Raw genomic sequence first — 23,621 nt, 5'->3', positions numbered from 1 at the left:
ATGAAAAGCATGATTAATAAAACAGAAATCAAGACAACAGCTCAGATATTAAGATATTTAAGAAAAACTTTATTTGTGACTTATTAACAAAACACATTACCAGATTGATGAAATCATAAGAATCACTATTATCACCTTTACAATGATAAGCAGGTGTACAAAAAAAAGTTATTAACAGATCTGCACTGTCACAGTCGACCGGTACGCGTCGCCACTCACACTGCCACGCCCAGCGACTGAGGAACATTCACTATACACAAGCAGAGAATACATCAACTTCATTTTTTTTTTAATACCATTTTATGTTTTAAAATTTTTTTCTTCTTTTTCGTTAATTTTTTTCCCAAGGGATAGATATGGAGGGTGAGTAAATGATTTGATTTCACAATAGTGTTTGTTTGATCATCATTTCGAAGCGTAACACAACTTTAAGGGTTGATTTTCTTATCTATGAAAATCAAGGGTAAAAAAAACAAAAAAAGAGAGCATTTCATAGCATAACACAATAGCATTATGTATATCTAGAAGATTACATTTTCAACAGGATAAAAAAATGTGATTCTTTTAGGTTTTTTCCACAAATTACTGTTTCGCAATAGCGTATATGTACTGTATGCACGTAATGTATGAACGCGTGGATGGGAGTCGAACTTGTGTGTATTGTCTTTGAGAATGTGTATCAGAGGTATATGTATTCCGATACGCGTTTCCCGGTGGAAAAAACATATCTATGTATATATAGTATCTATATAGTATCTGTTTCCTTTGCTTATAACATGCAAACAGCCACTTGGTGATCTGACAGCACAGAATTATACACCTGAAGGACAGGGCAGGAGGGAAAAGACACAACGTGTGCATGGGAGGGATTGAGTCTGATAGCAGCACCTATATACCCCTACTGTGGCTGGTAAAATGATGTTCTGGGGAAAAAAAGGAGGTGATGACACTTTTCATCATGTTGATGCTGTTCCAATATCTACTGCTCGCAATACTATTTATAATTTGAAGGTCCCGCCAGCTGTGATTTTTGACTTGTGTTGATCTTTGCTCGCTTGCTGGTATCATCACTTCTCGTTGGTGCGCCATAAACAATGTCAACAGTGTGCTTCTTCGCCTCCATTAATCACTAAGTGGATTTCCCCTACTTCTGAGTCGACCACGAGTCGACCTCTTTCCGCTCTTGCTGAACTGCGCTGCACTTATTTTGCAAGTGGCTTCAGTTGAACCAAGTTGATCAGTTGCAGCTGACACAGGAATGACTGCAACACCTCTGCTATGACCTTTTAACTCTGCTGTGGTTTCTTTATCCTCTACGTTGGAGCTATACACTACAATGTCTCATTATATCCATTACAGCATAATCTCAGATTTTTTGCTTGCTTGTCAGCGGTCCTCACAAAGCAATATGAGAGAGAGATGACAGAGCTGTCAACAATGAGCAACCAGAAGGCTGAAGCGCCTAAGCTCAGTTGAAGTTAACAAAAGACGTGTGTGTGTGTGTGTATTCTGTGCGTTAATATGCAAATACACAAATGTCACTGTGTTACAGCGGTTCACAGTTCATCGAAGGAGACGAGTGACTTGAAAGATGCCGTCCAACCGTGCTGATTTGAAGAAACGGGAGTTCGAGGGAGGAAAGCGGGGCAAGCGAATCCTACAAGCGCTGAAGCGGTCGAGGCAGTGGCGCAGGGCTTTGGAGAACAACTACTTAACATTCAAAGACAGAAGAAGTAGAGGAATCAGGCTTGAAGAGAAATGAAGCAACGTTCCAGCGTTCCCAGCCATATAATACACTCCCATGTTAAGGATGGCGTCGGCCTTCAGTTTCCAGAGGGGGGGGTGTAGTCTTTTAGTATATTTTCGTGTGTATGTACTGTACTGTATGTCGAGCAAGAGAGAGCTTATTTGTATGTGTATGTGTATGTGTGCGTAAGAGGCAGTGTTTGTGTACAATAATGTGTTTGTCAGACTGGGCTGTGCTGATACACAGCGGGATTAATAAGACCCCGTTGACCTGTGCCATATTCCTAGAGGAGAGGCCAGGTCAGGGGCCGGTTGCATCAGCTGCACGTATAGGTTCCCTATAGGTTCTATCCGAAGAAGAAGCCACTAATCCCGATTCACGCATTGCTAAAACACAAGCGGTAGCACCACAAAAATCTGTTTACCTTAAGTAACAACTAAATATTCAAGCAAGCAATAAAGCAGGTGCAAATGATACGAAGTCACACAATTGCACTCACTATAACAGTAAAAGCAGGATTTTTTTTTTGCACGCAGCGTTTTTTTTTTTAAGTAATTCCATGCCATTTGGCAACTTAAAGGACTATAACAGTGATTTGGGATGTTTCAGCCCATTTTCTACCAATTATACATTAATTTCCAATTTGTATTTTTTAAATGTGTCTTTTTTTCAGACGGAATTTGGTTCCCATTCAATTTCATACAATATTAAAGGTGCTAAATGTGAGATTGGGAGCATTTCTATTGCATCTGCACGGCTCTCAACATGGCGACTGGCAGCTAACGGTGCTAACATTGTAAACAACGGCAACGCTGCTGACAGCTAACAGTGGTAACCTGGGCGAGAACCGAAGGGTGGGTGTGCTACACTTCCGCAACGCTGCCGTCAGTCAGGATATCAGCTGTAACCGCCATATGAGCGCATTGCAGAGAGGTGGCCGTGAGCTAGCCAGTGGGGCACGCTTGCATGCACAAACGTGCACTAAAGGCATATGCGGCCGGCCCGGCTATGTCAACAAAGCACCGAGAAACTCGGATTACAACTAACACAGATGGATAGTGACTTCATTCTCTACTCAGGTAGACATTACCCCTCTATATCTTTATATAGCAAATAGTTGTTTACTGCTATATTAATGCTCTGCATATATCAAATTTAGCAGCTTTAAAATCAACATGCTGAGACTCGGTTGGTAATCCATCATATCTGTGTTTAATTTTGCGACGTTAATGTGATAATGCAGTTCAGTTTTCAAGAGAATCTGCACTTCAGCTACGTTACCATGTGATGAAAGTGTAACTTAAACAAGACGCTACGTTCACTTTGATGGATTTCTTAATACGAAAAAGTCTCGAGTCTCAGCTAATTCATTTTGTGCTAATAAATGAAAAACATTGGCCGCCTGAAAGGTAGGAAAATACTTTAAAACAGATTCCCAAAACATAACTGTCAGACCGTATATGATACAAGATTTGTAGAGAATGGACAAAAACTTGCAAAACGTAGTTTTGTCCTTTAAGAGTCAAATATGGATTCTATTTACCAATCGTAATTTTTATGCCAATCTAGTCAACTACAAATCCATCAGCAAGGTAATAATCTTACTGATTTGCTACTCATCTGAAATCTTAATGTTATAACTAGTTACAGCCGTATAGAATTCCCCCCCTTACTACCCATGGTACAATCGAATTCAGTAACTTGCTAATTGCAAATTAACTAGCCAATAGGAAGCCACTTCTTTACCTGGGAACAAACTTGCGCATAGTTGGTGCAACCCAGTCCAGGTCCTCAGCCTCAGCAATGTGCTATGTTACACTGAAACAGAGCTCTTTATTTGAGTGTGGTCCTGCTCGTCTCAGCCACCTACTTCTCTCAAAGGTGTTAATCTCATGGTACATATACTGTATGCTGTTACTTTTTCATTTTTCAGTTTGTTTGTTTTTTTACAAAAGACCACATTTTCTGAATTTCTACAAGGCCTCCATAATATTGAAGACAAAAGCCTTTTTTTGTTCTTAGTTTGGCTTCCACTTCACCTCCAACTAGGTGAGCCAAAAAGGAAGGGGGACTGCATAAAGACAGAGATGCCAACACAGTCAGCCTCCGCTGACAATGGTCAGATACAAATAGTACACCTTTATCAGGTGTTTTTGTGTTCATTATACAAACTGGGGGGGGGGGGTTGGGGGCGTAGGGGGCAGCAAATCACAGAAAGGCTAATCTAATCCAATAAAACCCTTTCTGTTTTAATTTGGTCCAACCGTTAGATGAAGTCTGTCTACTAAGAACATTTGTTAACCATAAACCTTAGACTTTTACAGGCCAAAGTTATGGGTCAAATGAGCCAAGAAAGACAGAAACATTTGATTTCATGGTGTGGGGAGCCAGGCCTTGTCTAATGAGGGTTTGGCCGCTGTACAATGTCTATGCAAATATGGTGCAAGGAGGCTCCCTCGGTTCTACAATATGCATTTGGCTTTTTGTTTTTTCCGGCTCTGTAATTAGGAGGGTAGTTTATTGGTAGCTCTGCTTTCAAGTCGCCCCTTCTCCTCTAATCGTCGTCATCCTTTCCTTTATCCTTCTTGTCCTTCTTGTCCTTCTTCTTCTTTTTCTTCTTCTTGGCGTCCTCCTTCTTGCCAAAGCTTATGAAGTCACCTTTGTCATCCACGGGGCCGGCGTCGTGGCGGATGGAAATGATGGCTGGGGATCCGGGGATGATGAAGGCTTCGGGGGGGATCTCTCCGGGCCTCAGTTGCTGAGGAGGGCAGTAGCCCTGTCCGGAGGCGCCGTATCTGAAGTGCCAGCTGTTGCTGTCGACACCGGCGCCCACCGGGGGTGACAGTTCACCGCCATCTCCATCTACACAGGTAGGATGGAAAAGAATTCATGTTAAATCTGGCCCACTCATTACCTTCACTCAATCATCATTGTAACCACACGTAAAGGAATAGTTTGACATCTTGGGAAGTTGCTTTCTTGCAGTGAGCTCAGGCTTTTACACTCCGGGGGCGTGATGAGCCGATCCCAGCTGACATTGGGCGAGGGTGTGGTACACGTTGGACAGGGCGCCAGACTATCACAGGGCTGACACATAGAGACAGACAACCATTACATTCACACCTACGGGCAATTAAGAGTCAACAATTAACCTAACCTGCATGTCTTTGGACTGTGGGAGGAAACCGGAGAACCCGGAGAAAACCCATGCTAACACGGGGAAAACATGCAAACTGCACGCAGAAGGGCACCGTGCTACAAACTTTCTCATTTTACAGCTAAATAGTACACAAAAAATATGTTTCTGAAAAGAGAGAAATAGGCATTACAGCAACATAATCTTGATTCATAATTGATCAGCGCTGCCTAGGTTGACACGGAGGAACATTATATTTTTCCATAGATTATCTGTCTCATGCACCACTGCATAGGATATAGCGACCGTTTTATAAAAATAACTTATTATCATATTTGCTCAAAGTTACAGCTTTAAGTATCACTTCCACAGTAGCTCTTTATTATATTTTGATTGCTGGCAAGTGGTAGAAGCAGGACAGCCCACTCTGACCTTGACTCCATAGAGGTGAATCCCCCTTTGCTATTAGCTTACTTGTCGTGAATAATTTTTTCAATAACTGTCCTACTTGTCATGCCTTGTTCCTTACTTCGACTTTATCATTTGGTCTTTGAGACGTTCATAAAATCTGACATGATCAAAATCGAGCAAAAAGCGTGCAAAGCAATCGCCTGACTATGGAGCGATAGCCACAGGGAGTGGATCTTTTCCAGACAGTGATTCGGCTGAGACCACAGGAGGGAACACTGGAAGGGGGCTAACCTTTAAACCACACAAGGATGTTTAACTTGGCAGTGTGATTTGTATTTGTGTTTGGATGATGGCAGCAGCTTAATCCTGTACTCTCATAGGAGGCCAGAGACAGGGATTCAACCTTTCGTGCTCAAGCAGAGAAAGGAACCCAGAGAGCAAAATCAGAAAATAGATACTGATATAGAAAAATTATTATGTAAAGTGAAAATAAGACAAAGCTATTAAGGTCAAAAGGTTAAAGACGGCGGACCGGAAAGGAAAGAGGATGTTAGATGAGATAAGGAGAGAGAGGGAAAGAGAGAGAGAGAGAGAGAGAGAGGCAGTAAGAAAGATGGGGGTGGGCGGGCTCTGCAGACACGGTGCTCTCAGGCCCACACCAGTTCCCTCTGCACTGACCTACTTTCAGTCTGGATTTTATTTAGATCAAACACAGGCCCTTGCAAAAAGATTCTGTTTGATTTTTTCTTTGTAGGCTATTTATGACATTGCTGGAGCGCTGAAATGGTTCCAAATCACCGTCCCATTGGGAAGCACACTATTTTGAAAATGCACACCGTCCGTACGCGCAGTGTACCGCCGAGTCTCTACACATGAGCTCATCGAGCAGCACGAGAATAAATTATAAACGCGTAGACTATAATAAGAGCAGATGTAATGGACACTACCAAACTGCTCAATAGTTAGCTCTGCATCATTGCCCCGTTACAACCAGTCCTGCAAAGAGCATACAAAGAGCACCGGACACCTTTCACAGATAATTATTGAGCCATGCCTCACTGGAAATTGATCATATTTTAACTCGTGCAAACATGAGTATGAAAGGGATTGATGTTTGGAATATAGCAGGAGAGGTCAGATGTTGTAGCAGCGTACCATCGAGACGGGAAAAACAAAGCCACATAAATAATTTGTTTTCGACTTGCAAAAATAGAAGTATTCATTTTTAAGTCACATTAAATAATTAGCGGGTGAAGGACCAGGGTAACAAATGAACCATTTCAAGCCATGAATGCTGAGGAAAATCCAGACATATTTTTAGCTTATTTTATTATTATTTTTTACAATTTTTTCTTGTGTTTTTAAATGTTACATTTTAAATTAAATTTGAAATACATTTTAAATAAATATTTTTTTAAATTACAAACAAGCCAATTGCTGCTAATTGACCTTTAAGTAATTTAGCTTGTTTAATGACTAGTCAGTGTCAGATGTTGTCATATGATCTGTAACTCTATTAGTGGAGTTAGTGCTATAATACTGTAATGCTGGTCTGTTTCTGAGGATTATGACATTTGATGTTATGGTCTGTCTGTTTGTATTTAATCTGGGTATTAAACCCAGGAAGAGGATGTGGTGTTTTAAATAAGTCCTATTCAATGGCTCATATCAATGGTTATGCAGGGAAGATGGCTTCTCATGTGGAGGAGGACAAACACGCTTAAAATAAACTGAAAAGACAGAAAGAGATGTGCAAAATACTGTGAGGCAGAATGTGGATGATCTTATTGAGCCAGTAACGCAGTGCACAGCATCGCTGTACACAATGCACCTCCATTTTATAGAAGTGACACACCATTTCCTGTTACCTGATGCTGCTATTTAAAGGAAAGTGAGTTGATGCTCTGTCAGAAGAGTTTTGCAATCTTTATTTAGACAGTCTTGTATTGATAGAAGATCTACAAAGGGTCTTTCTTTCCACATTTTACATTTTATTTTTACAAGTAATTTGAAACCATATTTATTAAACCTAATCCAGGGCAGACATCGAATACCTGCAGACCACTAATCACCATAAACTCAGGTAACTTTGTGAGTCATGGTGCTAGAGGAAAGCTGTGGGGTCATTAAAGAAAATTTCCCGTATATTTCAACCTGCTGTATTTGACATGAATGTGGTCATTTTGACTCTATGAGTGCTGCCAGCTTTGCATTCATCATCCCCATTGCAGAGATTCAGGGAAAACTGCAGGAGCCTCCTACAGTTTTCCAAATAAACATGATTTTTACATGAATAATTTAAAACAACTGTCTCTGAGTCCATGCGAAATTAAACACAGAAAGTAAGTACAACACTTTCTCATCCCAACTTTGTCGCAATCCTTGGCGTCACTTTTTCCGTCGCACCAAACATGTGCTTAACAACCCCTCGGTGTCACTTTTCGGTCACAGTAAACACATGCTTAATGTTGTGAATTGAACAAAAACACTTGTTTAGGATGAGGCAACAAAACCCTTTAGTTAGGTTTAGGAAAACACATTTGTAGAGTGCAAACGTGACTTGACGATGTAAACAGGACACAAACAATTAGCTGATTGTAAAGTGAAAGTGAAACGTGACGCAGGGGATACTAACAGCAGTGTTATGTTTGTTGGACCGATACACCTCTCCTCCTGCTCGCCCTTGTTTGTGTCTTTCGCTCTTTATAATACTTAACCACAACACTTTCTCTGAGCATTTACTGTTGCCGTGGATGGGTTTACATTTTAGTTAGTGGACAGAGCGCTGCGTCTCATACTGGTGCTAAAGGATGCCTTAAGCGTCGGTCTTTGACGCCCTGCGAATGAGAACGGGCTAGAAAGAAGCACCCTGGGATAGTCATGTTAGCCGATTGCATAGGGATCTATATCCTGGGCAATTTGCCGGCTTTTTTATATCAACAATTTGCCACTGTTGAAATATACCTGAATTTTCCTTTAAAATAAAAAGTTAAAAAGGCAGTTTTCATGCCGCCTTTGGGAGTATGAATGTGTTCAGCAAATTCTATGTCACTGTGTCTGTTAGATTATGAAATATTTTGTTAGTTGCAATAGTTGCTCTCAGTCCAAAATGGAGGAAACGTAGCTTTGCTGCTGGGATGTTGCAATGGTACGAACATGACTTTCACTTCTTGGCAATGTACGTTCTTTGGTATGAATGTGCTCAGTAAATTTTAATTGACATAGCCTTATGGAGGGCTGTAGAGGAAAGGTGAGGGGTTCACTGAAATATTAGGATTAATCGTCTGTGGCAAATTATTATTAATTTAAGATTTTGTAAAAAATTTGTCCAGCAATATTTGAGATATCTTGATTTGATCAAAGCGTGTGGACACATAGTGATTACTGAGTCATCTAATGGTTTTGGCCAGACGGTTACAGGTAGGCTAAGACCTGCTTGGGTTATATTAGACAACTCATCAAGATAGAATAAATGAAAAAGACCTAAAATATAATAAAACTTGTGCTGATTACTGGACTGGTAGTAAAGCTGCAAACTGCACTATAATGACGGTGTTCCTGCAGTGAAGAAAAGTGTACACTATCAGAGCAGTAGAGTGTTGGGCTTATGCACACCTGATGGGGCTGGAGCGGTGCATGTCCCTACGCATGACCAGCTGAGCTAAAATGTCAAGTGGCTGTGTAGCGTCTAATCAAGTGAATGTTGTCTCTGCGTCTTGGGACACCCCAGAGCTCTCTGCTGCACTGGCTGTGACAAATCCAAAACCCTGACATTGTTAATTAGAATTTAATCTGAGATATTCCTGCGTGCGTGTGAAATAATAATTCATAACGAGCAGGTCGCGTCACAGCTCGGAGGAACTACGAAGAGCTTCGCTGCTACTGTTTCTCGAACATGGAGGATTATTTGTAACTCTGCCATTGCTTCATATTAGCCTATATTTCACAGCGAATGGATTATGGTGTAACTGCTGGTAAGCAGGTCAGCACAGCTCCTTGTAAGGAGGGTTGCCATGACACCTGGTGTAGATGTGTGGGTGTTTGAAGCCTGATTTCGTATAACCTTGATGTCCTACATTTAAAATAGGCTATTTCCTGTCTAATCCGAGACACGGTTCCATTTGAAATGAATCCCTCTGGTGGTTTGTAGCACATGCACAAATCTAACAGTGCTTGTGTAAATATATGCGGCATGTATTCTGCATGAGACACATCTACCTAAACCATTCTTTCCTTCATGATTTCCTTTTAAATGACTGCGTGGCCTCTTTTTCCTCTTAATACCTGCCCTTGCTGAGTCCCCTTCCCTTTTCCGTTCCCTACTCCTTCCCTTTTTTTCCCCCGTCTCTAAATCTTCCATTCAGAGATATGACCGGTTGCCATGGAAACTGCCTGCTGATGGAGGGTGCGGCTGCTGCAGCAATCTCTCAGTTAGACAGTGTTGCCAGGCAACAGGTCACATGGCGTTCCCTAGCAACAACACTACTGCAGGAACCTGCCAATCCTCTTAACCTTTCTCTTTCTCCATCCCCCCACACCTCGCTTTTTTTTTTTTTCCTCCACCCCCCCTGTATGTCTCCTCTGCTCTTCCTCTCCAAAATTGCTTTTAATGTTCTCTCTTTTTACTCTCTTATCACTGATAATAGCTTCTCTCCCCCTTCTGGCGTTAGACAAATGTCTCCTCATCTGCGCCATGGGGTCACTTACATAAACACAGTTTTTTTAGGGTGCCGCATTTAGATGCATCACAGCATGTCAGACAACTTCATCATGATAACTGCAGACATGGAAATGTGTCACAAAAAAAGGCTCCACCTCTTGATACATAGTAAAGAGGATCAACCTGCAATCCAGTACATGTCTGTGCCTCAGCACTGAGCCGCTCCTAACAAATTATTTCCTAATGCAACAATGCACCCCTGATGGGTCTGCAGTACACTGTGTACTCTGCTTAAAGACAATATTTAAGTCTTTACATGACTGCAGAGGCAGCTTTCCACCTGCTCTAAAAAACACACATTTTTCTGCAGTATGGAGATACTGGTACAGCTTGTACCTCAAACAATTCCCCAGTTCTCTTTTCCACAGAGAGAAAAGCTGACAGACAGTAAGACATATTCTGTAACTGACTCGTTGAGTGATGGACTGTGATGCTACCCTTCACCCTCAAGTCTCTACCCATGTTCTAATTCCTGTAACTAGACAGGAAATCAATGAATGGAAGCTCGGCTGAAGGAAGGATGGAACAGCTCACAATGTTCCCAAACACTTTTTCGAAATCTAAGTTTCAAAAGTTTTCCGATCAGCCAACAAAAGCTGTGATTCATTAGCTCTGAGCTCAGTGTTTCGGGTCATTTTCGAGGCCAGTTCTATTAATACTCCCGTTGTGCTACATGCTACACATTCTCACTGCTGCCACCCACTCAGGACAACTGGTTTCTTATTAAAAAACAGTTGTTTTTTTCAGTCTGTAGCTCTCCATGCTGCCAGCTCCTTTCATGGGAGGATGCAGTTGTTTATCTGTGGCTCTGCATAAGGGCCCCAGGCTTTTGGCACCTCAGCTAAGCTCTGTACGAACATCACACTGGAATTCATGATCATGTAGATATTCAAAGCACAATTCTGTCAAATCCCCAGTTTTACCATTTAGGTGTTGTGACCTTCCAAAGAAGTGATGCCTGGGTTAAACTAATGTGTTTACAACCTCTGTGAGTGTACATTACTATTACAAATATTGCCCTAGATGTTGGCAATCAAAGGAATAGTTCAACATTTTGGGAAATGCGCTTATGTATTTTGATGCCAGGATGTTGAGATGATTGATACCACTCTCATGTCTGTACGGTAAATATGGAGCTAGAGCCAGGAGATGGTTGATGATGATGATGATGATGATTAGCATAAAGACCAAGAGTAGGGAGAACCAGCTAGCCTGGGTCTTGTTCAAAGGTTATAAAAAAGATCCATACCAGCACCTTTAAAGCTCATTAAATAACAGTATAACTTGTTTCTTTAATCCCTACAAAAAACTAAATGTAAAACCGAAACCTTTACACTGCAACTTCCTATTTTTACACTTTGGTTTTTGTACAGATTAAACAAATGAGATAGGCAGATTTTTTTTTTTAACCTTAGGACAAAACAAAGCCAGCGGTTTCCCCTTACTTCCAGTCTTTATGCTAAGCTAAATTAACAGTCTCTTGGCTGTAGCTTCCTCTTAAGCGTGAAGACCAGTGGGCTACCTCCGGAGTCTGAAAAGTGAAGCCAATGCGGAAGTGCCTTAAACTTGCATTCTTTCTAATAGCCAGCAGGGGGCGACTCCTCTGGTTGCAAAAAGAAGTCTAATTGTTTTGAAGTCTATGAGAAAATGACCCTATTTCTCACTTGATTTATTACCTCAGTAAACATTGTAAACATGAGTTTATGGTCTCAATCGCTAATTTCAAGTCTTCTTCAATACAGCATGATGTTCATTTAGTAAATTATGGTCCCATTTAGAGTAAAATAGACCATAAAGCAGGGTATGCTTTAGGGCTTGGCTACCTTGTGATTGACAGGTTGCTACCACGGCGTTATCTGTTCTGGTAGTTGTCCATGTATTCGTCTCAGAACTTTAACCCATTCTCAGTGTGTTTTTCAGCTCATGAAAGTTAATTGTAACATTCAGGTAGCCTAAAAATGTCTTATTCAGCGTTCGGTTGTACTTAGCTCCACCCTCTTGTATCCCTTCTGGTTGCAAAAAAACAAGATGGCGACAGCCAAAAACCAAGATGGTGACGGACAAAATGCAGAACTCAAGGTTTCAAAACGGCAGTCCGCAAACCAATGGATGAGGTCACAGTGACTACGTTCACTTCTTATATACAGTCTACGGTACAGACATGAGAGTTGAATCGATCTTCTCAACTAACCCTTGGCAAGAAAACGAACAAGCATGTTTCCCAAAATGTGGAATTATTCCTTAGTTACCATAACCAGTAGGAATAAGATAAGACAAATCCATGAAAATGTAACACAAGTTGTAAAAATAGAGTTTCGATTTACCAGAATTACCTTACTATAGTCATATCTGTTTCCTACAAGGCTTGTCTAAAATTATCTTCAGCATAATTAGTATTTTGGAGCACTAGCAGAGAGCATGCATCATCTAAAAAACATTGTCAACCCATTCACTGTTGCCATTGTTTAACTATTACTTAATGGCTAACATAATAGTTTTTAATATGCCCTGGGCAGGTTATGCCCTTCTGTCTAATGATGTCATTTTTTTTTTCTCCGGTATATACAAATAACTTCCACTGTCTGCTGTATTTATGAACCCCAGGGTTGATTCTCTTCACCAGCCAGCAGTTAGCTTCATCGGGAGGAAGTAACACGAGTCACAGCGACAAGGACAAGAACACTTGCTGGCTTCCCACCATTATGTTTTTGGCACTCACAACCAAGGTACCAGAGGTTCAAATCCCAAGTGCCTACTTTAACATGCCTTTCAACAAATAACTTGGAGTTGTACATATTACATAAAGACCTTTCACTTAAACATCCTCTACTTTTGAGACATAGATTTTAAAGCAAGATCAATGTTTTATTTTGTTCAAATGTAAATGTCAAATTGGCAAAATTTACTTTTACTCACCTGCGGCGCTGGACACAGTGGGCCAGTTCTGGACCAGCATCCCCTGGGCTCCCTGCATCACAGAGGACTCCTCCATGTGGACCGAACTGAAAGGCAGAACACATTCAGCAAACCCAATGAGAACACATCAAATCAAATATCAATTCAGCCTTTGAAACAAGCATTGAGTCTGTATTCAGGGATTTCACCTAGAGATGTGTTGTAGTTTAGAGGTTTGTGTTACACCTTCATCCATCCAACTTCATCAATTTAATCTCTTCCACCCGCCTTTATTGTGCTGTTACAGGTGCTGACTGCAGCTGCTTCACAGTAAAAGCTTTCTCATAACACTTTGTTGTGTTTTTAGATGACATTTATTTACATATTGAATAAGGATACATAACATATTTAATGCATTTAAGTATTTCCAGCTGATCTTGTTACATATTTATATTTTAATAATTATGTATAAAAAGTAGGACAACTACACCTACCACACGCAAATGAAAAAAATATTTAAAAATTCATGCTACAAGCACAACATAGACTCTCAGGATGGCACCAAAGTGAAGTTTCAAATGCTTTTTTATTTTAAGTTTTTTCACTGGATGTGAAAACCCAGAGGCTGTTTCATTCGACTTAGCATGGGGCCATGCAGCACACTGAGAGAGGCAATGCAGAAACCATTCCTTCTATTTTCACTCTTAAGGTTCACTCACTACATTTACAAGCACACTAATATTCCATTATTATTCTGAATAATGACAATATTCTGAATTTGATACGGGTCATGTAAACAGCATATTCCGTTTAGATATTCTGAGTATGCGTGGCTGCATGTAAACGGGAATATTAGTAGAATATTAATTTTCACTAGCCATGTAAACAGCTTGTTTTTTTCAGAATAAGGGCAAAAACCTAAATATTTTGTGCATGTCACCTTGCGTTGACTCTCACCGGAAAACGGTTAATTAAAAAACTATTAGCTGGTTCTGTCCAAAGATTACAAAATCTGTGACTTCATGGAGTCATTTTCATCACAGTGAAGTTGCCAGGCAACCAGGGGCAAAGAAATATTCACATTTCACATTTTTAAACCGTGAAACTACAATTTGTCATTTCTACAGTTATCTTTTTGTATGGATTAAACAAAAGAAATATATGTTTTTAGTGAGCTTTTCTGATTCTGATTTAGATGGGCTTGAAGGCGTATTATGTTACCTTAGAACAGACAAGTTTTTATGCTGAGGTAAGATAACTGGCTGGTGGCTGAGGCTTCATATTTAACAGACAGATATGAGAGAGGTATCAATCTTTTCATCTAACTCTCCGCATAAGAGTGAATAAGCGTATTTCCCTATGGCGAACTATTCCTTTAACAACGTGAACTTTGGGTGTTTAAATGCATTTTTGTAAATACTGAATTGCTTTACAAGAAGCAAAGCAAAGGGGAAATATATGTTGGAAGATAGTTGTTTGAATCAGAGCAGTTAGGAATCAGTATTATCTTATTAAATAGCAATAGGCCTTTTTCACAGCAGACATTTTGACTTGTCATAGAAGGAAAAGCACGGGTGTTACAGATAACACTAAGGATGGCTCTGTTCTATTCAGTTGTTCCAGTGGAGAGTGACAGCGAGCCAGCATGCACAATACCAGGACCCTGAAATCAAAGCATTTGTTTTTAAGTCAAAATGTCTTCCGGGGAAAAGACGAGCTTTCCCTCAAAAACATAATAAAGCTGGGGAAATATGACGAAACAGAATCACTAAAATGTAACTTTAAGTGTTGAAACTCTTGTAATGCTGTAATCAACACACCAAGCCAAGTGCATGAGTGCAGTTTTCCAACCTAGGCTTGAGATATTTCCCCCCATACATTCATAATGAAGGTAGAGCTTACTGTATAGGAGGACCTACCCTGACTGCAATGCAGCACACCAAGCATCTACCTTTAACTGCAACACACTTATAGTGTTATGTTGAATAGGGATTTGTCATGAATATAAAATGGCCATGTACAGTCTGAGCAGTGTGGGTTTCAAGTCTTTCCATAAGCAAAAGTGCTGGTTTTAATGTGTGAGAATATGACACAGATACTAGTGTTTTGTACACTGACTAACTACACTACAGTAGAAATGTGGGTCAGTAATGTTGGTGCTACACGCTGTGTGTAGTGTGATACATTACAGCATGCGTGTGCTGGGGTTAAGTGTATAATATGAGCCTGTCTTGTGTCTACGCGTGTTACAGGCACTGCCATTTTAGAGATGGCAGCGGCAAATTGCAATGATGATTTATGTTAATCCATGTCATGTTACAGTGACTTGATGACATGATGCACATTATGATACCCCTCCACGCCATAGAAATTAACACTAATATCCAATTAAATCAAACTTAGACGGAGCAGAAGACTGAGCAGTAAGCATTGTTGGCATGAAATTATGAAAATTCAGACATGTGGAGGTAAAACTCATTAGTCCCTGACGTTCCAGCTGTCCTCATATCAAATTAGCAAAACACTTAATTACATATTTTAAAGAGGACGTTTTATGCTTTTGTGCTTCCCCCCCCCTCCTTTAGTGTGTTATAGTTGTTTGTGCATGTAAAAGGTCTGCAAAGTTACAAAGCCGAAAGTCTACGCCAAAGGGAGTTACTCTCCCCCACAGAAACACTGCTCCTGGCCTGCTTGAAACGCCTTGCTTGAAGTCCTGTCTTTTCTTCTGTAACGGGGTGATGTCACCAAGTAACACATTTGTATAATAGCTGCCTAGGGACTAGTTTGGAACACCCTGAAACAAAGCTAGTTAGAGCGGAGCTGGAGCGGAGTCCGAAAGAGTTTGGTTCTTTTGACCAATCACAACAGAGTCGGCCAGCTGACCAATCAGAGCAGACCGGGCTTTTTGGGAGGGGGTTGAAGCTCACACAGAGCGTTTCAGACAGAGGGTGAAAAGAGCACAGTCAGTATGAGAGAAGTAAAGCATTTTTTGAACACTAAAGCATGTAAACATGTTCTAGTAAAAACCCAAAATAAAAGTATGCACCTGAAAATAAGCATAATAGGTCCTCTTTAAGACAACTTTTGTGACCTGATCATTACAAAATTTAAGTGACAGATGTAGATACAAAGAAAATACTATTTTATTATTCTATTATACTTTTTTTAGTATTCTCTAATTTGCAGTAGGTAGTAGGGACGTCACAAGAACCAAGTCGATGCCAAAATTCTGAAAACGTGACGGTACTTGTTTTCTAGAAGGGCTCAAGACTAAAAACGTGACATGGGGACGCAACCTATTTTTCCCCTGATAATGCTACATTACAAACAACACAACTGTATTTAAATAGGCAGGACAAGAGCTAATTATTGTTAGATGTTAGCAGCAGGTAAGCAGCATAGTCCTGCACTGAGCTAACGTTAACGGGAGGTGCCATTGATTTACATTATGATGTGTTCAGGCTCTGTTCAGTGACTGTTGGGCAAAGTTAAATTCTAACATTATCATCCATCCATTTATTATCTGTAACTGCATATCCTATTGAGGGACGCGTGGGGGCTGGAGCCGATCCCAGCTGACATTGGGCAAAGGCCTAACGTTATCATGATGTGTTCAAATGCAATCTTGTAAAATGTAGTCTTTGGCAAGAAATTTGAATAAATCCAGTTGTTTGAAAGAGATGTTTTCACAGCAATATAAAATAGATAATAAAAGGGAATTATGATCTATTTAACTTCCTAACAAAAACCAGGTTGCAAATGGTAATAAAGGAGTAGATGTTGAAGTACATGAGATTTATTGTTTTACTTTTGTTTTTGTTGTAGAGAGAATCATGGAATTTCAATGGTATTGGTATTGACTACTAAATTTCTGGTATCGTGACATCCCTAGTTGGAGCTAATGAGAAAGAGATCTTTAAATCAATCTATAATTGGTATTTGGTCAAGCAATAAGGCGTTAGAATCCATATCTGGAAAAACAAGTAGTCCAAAATGTCCTCTGCTGTCTGTGTTCACAACTTCTCCCCTTGTCTCTGGACAAAAATACAGAAATACACGCGGAAACGCACACACACATGTGGAGGCAGCTGTACTCGCAGACACTGATGCATGTGTGCATCTGATAATCTGAGAAAGGTCATAGTCAGCTCATTTGTCCTTCATGCTTCCTGCTTAAAGACTGTAACTGGGGGGGAGCGACGCTCAGAATGTAGATGACCTATATAGTGTTACACTGCAGTGGAGGAGTACTACGCGTCCACCGATGGGAGCTGCAGATGGCTTTTCCCAACGGAAAAGGACGGGGTTTGAGGTTCAAACTGATGCTGAGGGGCAACTAACGGCCATTTCTGATAATAGCAGACACTGATCTGTACTATTGTGGTGCTGTGTCTTTTTTTGGCGACACAGAGGTCATTTTGAGGGTGCAGGTATCATGATGTGTCAAAAACGTTTGTATTTAGAAATACCGTGCATTGCCGCTGTGTTTTTTTTGAAGGGTAACTATTGCGGTACCATAGACTGCAGGTGTAGACAGAGTAGGATGAATAGGTGTAACTTTTTCTAGATGATCAAAAGTTGCAAAAGAGTTAAAGATGGAAAGTGCTTACCTCTGCATCCCTGCCCTCAAAGATGCAGAATATCGCCAGTCAGCATTCGGAGCTTTCGGCTGAGCGAGCAAGAGGTAGAGAGAGAGAGAGAGAGAGAGAGAGAGACAAGAGGGGAGAGAGAGAGAGAGTTTAGTTTGATCTCACACAGTGCAGAGCGCAGGCTGGGCCATGGCCTCATCAATTAATCATGATACACATCCCAGCTCTGGACGTGATAGGAACACTGCAGTCATGTCCCCCATTGCAAGCACACACATACACACACACACACACACACACACACACACACACACTCTCACACACATGCATACATATTGATATCCACACAGACCACAGAAGGACTTTAAAAAGGGCAGTGACTGAAAGCCATATTGACGAGTTTTTGGACAGTCTCTCACTCCATAGCTCTATAAATGTGAGAGCTGGGGGAGTCATGCCCTTTCCCTGAGTGCCAGGGTGTTTGTACAGGCCGATGTGCATGTGTGTTTGTGTGTAACTGTGAGTGTCTGTCTGCTCCTGATGAACCTGGACGCTGAGTGCTCGGAACTCCCAGCGGTCCTCTGGTAAATTATGGCCTTCGAAAACCAATAAGCAAGAGCCATCATCATCGCTAGGGCAACCACATCTTATACCTCTGGTCTGTATCAGCCCAGTGTGAAGGGCAATGTGTAGGATTTAGTGTAATACTATATGTTGGACAAATCGTCAATAACATTTCACAAATTATTGCTCTATAGTCTTGTATTAAATGATTTTATCTTACATTTTCCTTGCTTTGGAGATTTATTTGATTCTGATTCTGATAATGATCCCATTTTTTGTGCGTTTTCCTACAAATGTCTGGCAACTTTTGTCAATTTCAGCTTCCATGTCTTTTCAAAATGAACTTCTGTCTTCACAGGAAATCACTTGGTTAGGTTTAGGCAATGAAACTACTTAGTTAGGTTTAGGAAAAGATTGTGGAAGTGACGTTACTTAAGTACGGAAGTTATGTGACTCTCATGGGATAAGAACACCAGTCTCCTGGGTGAAAGTCTGGTGTCTATTTCCGCTCATAACATGCATGTCTTTTTCAAAATAAACTTCTGTCGTCACAGGGAACCACTTGGTTAGGTTTAGGCAACAAAACTACTTAGTTAGGTTTAAGAAATGATTGTAGAAGTGGCGTTACTTAGGTACAGAAGTTACATGACTCACACGGGATAGGAACACCGCTATCCTGGGTGAAAGTCCGGTGTCAATTTCTGCTCTTATATTCATGTCTACGGAAGTTACGTGACAAATAAGTCAACGTAGTGACGTAACTTCAGTGCGGAACTTACGTTTCCACCCCGCCCATTTGTCGCTCTTTATACTTCCTGGTTCAGGATTACGTGGACTACATACAAATTAATTTTGTTTGCTATCCTGTATACGACCTACAGTGCATTACTTTCCGTAGGTATATCTACAAACAGTGTATGAGAACAGCCTGAACTCTGCTATTATTAGATTGAAGCTACTATATAGACCTTTTTTGTTTGTGCATATTTGCGCTAAAAAACTGATAAACTATTAGATATTTAAATGTTTCTAAGAACACAGCAAATATTGGTGGAATTAAAATACACTGCCTGGACGAATGTTTTTTTGTCTAAATATTTAAATGTTTTTTAAATGACCCTACATTAGTTTTAATAGTCTATTGGAGTCACGATGTTAAAGCTGCAAGCCTTTAATGAAAATCTAATTTTGCTGATGATTATGCCTTTAAATTCAAAGAACCATATGAATCTCACAGGGGTAAAAGTCATATTTTAATGAGCTAATCTTCCATAGCCATTAATTTTGCCTACTCATTACTTTCCTCACGAGTGGGCACATGCCCTGTATGGAATGATTGCAAACAGCTGCATGAATGCTATAATCTGTCAGCATCATGTGGGTTGTTGTTGTAGCCTCGGACCTCAAAAACACTGAATAAGAAAAGCTGTGTTTAAGCCACAAACCTGCTCAGGCAGTAGCGAGTGTCCCAGATACAGATGGCACATTATGTTCCTCAGTGCAATTCAGAGGGGAGTGTTTTCTGCTGGTAGACCCAGCCTCTTTGAGCAAATCTAATTTGCGGGGCTGCGGAACACAGTCTGGAGGTTAATTTAATTTACACTGCTACACTTGTCTTGGTAAGATGTTTTTCTTATAACTAATGTACTGGTGGCTGGCACCTGATATTTAAGATGATGCACCCAGAGATGACCTCTTAACCCTAGGAGCATTTGCCTTGACAATCTGACACCAAAAATGTTGTTATTCCAATATCTGAACCACCAATCTCTCAAACCTCTCTGCTGGCATAAAAGCAGAATATATCTATCCAGTAATCTCTGCTTGGGTCAAACCTGAACTCCTTAAATCTACAACTGATAGACATGAACATTTACACGAATGGTGCATGTATGGCTAGGAAAGCAGGTATGCAAGACTACTTGATTGGGATCATGGCAATATTAGGTAGAGTATATTTGACTGTTGGAGTTTTTTTGCAATATTTCATGTAAATCAGGGATTGTTGATACAGTATCTGAGAAATTGAATCATTAGTAATGCAGAAATGCCCTAGCAAGTAAAGGAATTCACTGTTTCACTCATCTAGAGTGTCATGCAGCCTTTAACAACGAGAAAATAACATTGCAGTAGGGGTAAATGCATGTCTCTTCCATAGTCAGAAGCAACAATATCATGTCAATTAACCCCAACTGCTCCAGTGCAACAGTTTTACTCACACACATACCCGCCCCCACACACAAGCCAAACCCACTCGCACAGAGAACGAGCCAGTAGAGTGAAGACTACATGACCTGTTCTCAGCGTAGATGTGATGACAACCTCGAAACTGAAACACAAATCTCTGAATCATCAGAAATTGCACAGGACCCTGAAAAGCATCAGGCCTGACACTAATGCAGTGTGAGTGCTGAGCTGGGCTGGGCCGGGGCTGAGCGACAGCACAGTACAAGTGGGAACTGAACAAAGAGAATGAAGCTTGCAAGGATTTGATTCATTGCAGGAGGGGATCAAACTTGACATGCAGGAATATCATCACCCTGCTGCAACACTGACAACAATTATGACGATGCATGCCGTAGCAATTATGAAAAGTCATGTTGAGCATGTACTTCAAAAAACGGTCTTACATTGTTTGGAGCTAAATCAAATGTAATAAACCCACTAACATGTAAACATGATGATTCATGACCTTCCAGTTATACAGACAAAGGTAAGCATAAAGAGAATTAATGACACACCTCTGGGCAGAGTTGCATCGAGGCATCAGGCATGCTCAGTCTGCGTACAAATCCACTTCCACTCGTGAAGAAGCGGTCGGCGCCGCTACCCCAGGTGCCACTGATGGGACGTCCCGTGTTGTAGAACATGAACGTGTCACTGCCAGAGGTGGCGGTCAGGCAGGTCTTGTAGCAGTAAGTCTTTGTCAGAGAGCCGTTCCCACGCACTTCAATGTAGTGAGGCTCCACTTTGAGGTCTCTCCGAAGCACCACGTTGTTGTTAGGCTGTGCCCCGGGTCCACCGACGCCTTGCCCGCCGGCACTTACGCTGCTGCTCCCGCCATCTGGAGGGGGCTTCTGTGACACACAGCAAGGGGAGCAGGACCCAGGCTGGGTGCAGTAGGCATGGCAGCGGACGATGGCCAGCACCACCACGGTGACCAGGAAAACGAAGGTGGTGGCGCTCAAAGCTACGATCAGGTAGAGGGTCACGTTAGAGAAAAGCAGCGTGCTGTGAGGTCGGATGATCCTCTTGGGGTCGGGGACCACTTTGGGCTGCACCTCCATGATGGCCACGTTGATGGTGGCGGTGGAGGAGAGGCTGGGCAGCCCATGGTCCTTGACCACAACGGTTAGGGCGAAGGAGGTGGAGTTATCCTCCAGGATCCTCCGAGTGGTCCTGATCTCGCCGGTGTGTTCATGCACCTTGAACAAGTCCATGTCGGTGGCTGTTTCCAGCACGTACACCAACCAGGCGTTTGGACCGGCGTCTGCGTCGTAGGCCACAACTTTGGTCACCATGGCGCCGGGCTCTGCGTTCTTTTGCACTGTCTCCAAGGAGCGTGTGCCATTGCCGGGAGGGTTGACTATAAGCGGTGCGTGGTCATTCTGATCCATTATGTAGATGTAGACGGTGGCGACTCGGCTGAGCGGAGGAATGCCCCCGTCTTGGGCTTTGACCTGGAAGTGAAACTCTCTCAGTGACTCATAGTCGAAGGCTCGCAGGGCGTAAGCCTCCCCTGTATCGGCCTTCACAGACACATACGACGTGACAGGGATGCCATGGTTGTTGTCATTGAGCACTGTGTAAGTGATGCGTGCGTTCTCTTTGATGTCCGCGTCTTGAGCTTTCACAGTGCACAAAGAGGCCCCGGGGGCGTTGTTCTCAGCCACGTAGACGGTGTACGAGGTCTGCTCGAATCGCGGCGGGTTGTCATTAACATCAGCCACATCCACTTGTATGGTCTTCTGGGAGGAGAGGGGAGGGTTTCCTCCATCCGTGGCACTCAGAGTGACATTGTAGGCATCAGTGGTCTCGCGGTCCAGGAAGGCTGAGGTAACCAGAGTGTAGTAATTTCTGAATGACTTGATCTTGAAAGGAAGGCCTGCTGGGATCTCCAAGCTCACCTGCTTGTTCGCGCCAGAGTCTCGATCAGTGACACTAATGAGGGCCACCACTGTGTCTGCACGGGCGTCCTCCCTCACAGGGCTCGACAGAGATGACAGCACTATCTGAGGGACGTTGTCGTTCACGTCCACCACCTCCACCACCACCTTGCAGTGCGCTGCCACGGCCCCGGGGCCCTTGTCCATCGCCTGGATGTACATCTCGTAGGAGTTGGTCTCCTCATAGTCGACATTGCTCCTCACTCTTATCTCTCCCGTGTTGGTGTCCATGCTGAACATCTGCCTCACTCTCTCGGGGGTGTAGCTGCTGAAAGAGTAATACACCTCTCCATTCGTGCCCTCGTCCAGATCAGTCGCGTTCAGTTTGATTACCAGGGTGTCTTTGGGCGAATTTTCCAACAGTTTCACCTTGTACACCGGTCTGTCAAACACGGGGACATTGTCATTTGAGTCCAAGACCCGGACGTTGATTTTAGCCGTGCCAGTTTTCTCTGGCGACCCACCATCCACGGCGCTCAGAATCAATTGGTGGTAAGGCGTCTGTTCGCGATCAACTGGCTTTTTGAGCACCAGCTCGATGTGCTTTGTGTTCAGGGAGGGTTTGTTGGACACCAGCGCGAAATGGTCGTTTGTGCTGAGCTGATACATGCGAACCGAATTGGACCCAACGTCTGGGTCTTGAGCATTTTCGATGGGGTAACGAGACCCGGGTAAAGCAGATTCTGTGATCTCTAGTTGGTACTCTTCTCTGGGGAACTGCGGCGCGTTATCATTGGCATCGACAATCTCCACCTCGACATGGTGCACCTCATTGGGGTTCTCAACCATCACCTCCAGATTGATGAGGCAGGTGTTGGACATATCGCACAGCGCCTCCCTGTCGATCCTCTCATTGACGAGCAATTTGCCATTTTTGGGGTTGACAATCACGTAGCGCTTACCGCTGTTGGAGACTACCTTAATCTTTCGGCTGGCGAGCCTTCGAATATCGAGCCCCAAGTCATGCGCCAGATCACCCACCAGTGCGCCGTTTTCCAGTTCCTCCGTAATCGAATATCGCAATTGTCCAAACGAAAGGCCACAAAACAAGGAAAATATCACAAAATAAAAAGGCACATTATTCCCTATCCACTTGCATATCCTCGCCACAGCCATCGCAAGCTCACAGGATCCGCAGACGGATTAAAACGCAGCCTTCCGCCTTTTTAGCTTGCAGTATCTCGCGTCCCAGCACCTCATTAAGGTGGGCTAATTGGTCTCCCAGTAGATGGAACACAAGCGGCTCATCCATTGTGTTACACGGCGGAGGTGAATCTTCTCCAGCGCACCCATATTTCCCTTTGTGTCCGTGATGCGCTTTCTTTTTTGTCTCCAATGCGCGCTGCTGACGGGTGTTTCTCCTGCCGCTGGAGCTGTGAGATCCGTCAAGATT

At 42.4% G+C, this 23,621-nt stretch overlaps 1 protein-coding gene across 2 annotated transcripts; it reads right to left on the bottom strand.

Annotated features, from left to right (window-relative positions):
• Nucleotides 1-48: 48 nt before the first annotated feature.
• Nucleotides 49-23,621, bottom strand: LOC141752499 (protocadherin alpha-C2-like). Of its 2 annotated transcripts, none has more exons than XM_074610496.1 (4): nucleotides 20,804-23,620; nucleotides 17,520-17,578; nucleotides 12,931-13,016; nucleotides 49-4,609 (listed from the first exon to the last, which is right to left on the bottom strand). In XM_074610496.1, exons 1-4 carry the CDS (start codon nucleotides 23,342-23,344, stop codon nucleotides 4,302-4,304), a joined length of 2,994 nt encoding a protein of 997 aa, XP_074466597.1. In that variant the 5' UTR covers nucleotides 23,345-23,620; the 3' UTR covers nucleotides 49-4,301. The 2 variants fall into 2 exon arrangements, with proteins under 2 accessions (XP_074466597.1, XP_074466598.1); XM_074610497.1 differs by having other exon boundaries at nucleotides 4,469-4,609; nucleotides 12,921-13,016; nucleotides 20,804-23,621.

Source organism: Sebastes fasciatus, chromosome 16, assembly GCF_043250625.1.
Source record: "Sebastes fasciatus isolate fSebFas1 chromosome 16, fSebFas1.pri, whole genome shotgun sequence".
In the NCBI taxonomy this organism is placed as follows: Eukaryota; Metazoa; Chordata; class Actinopteri; order Perciformes; family Sebastidae; genus Sebastes; species Sebastes fasciatus.
This window is presented reverse-complemented; position numbering and strand designations above follow the sequence as displayed.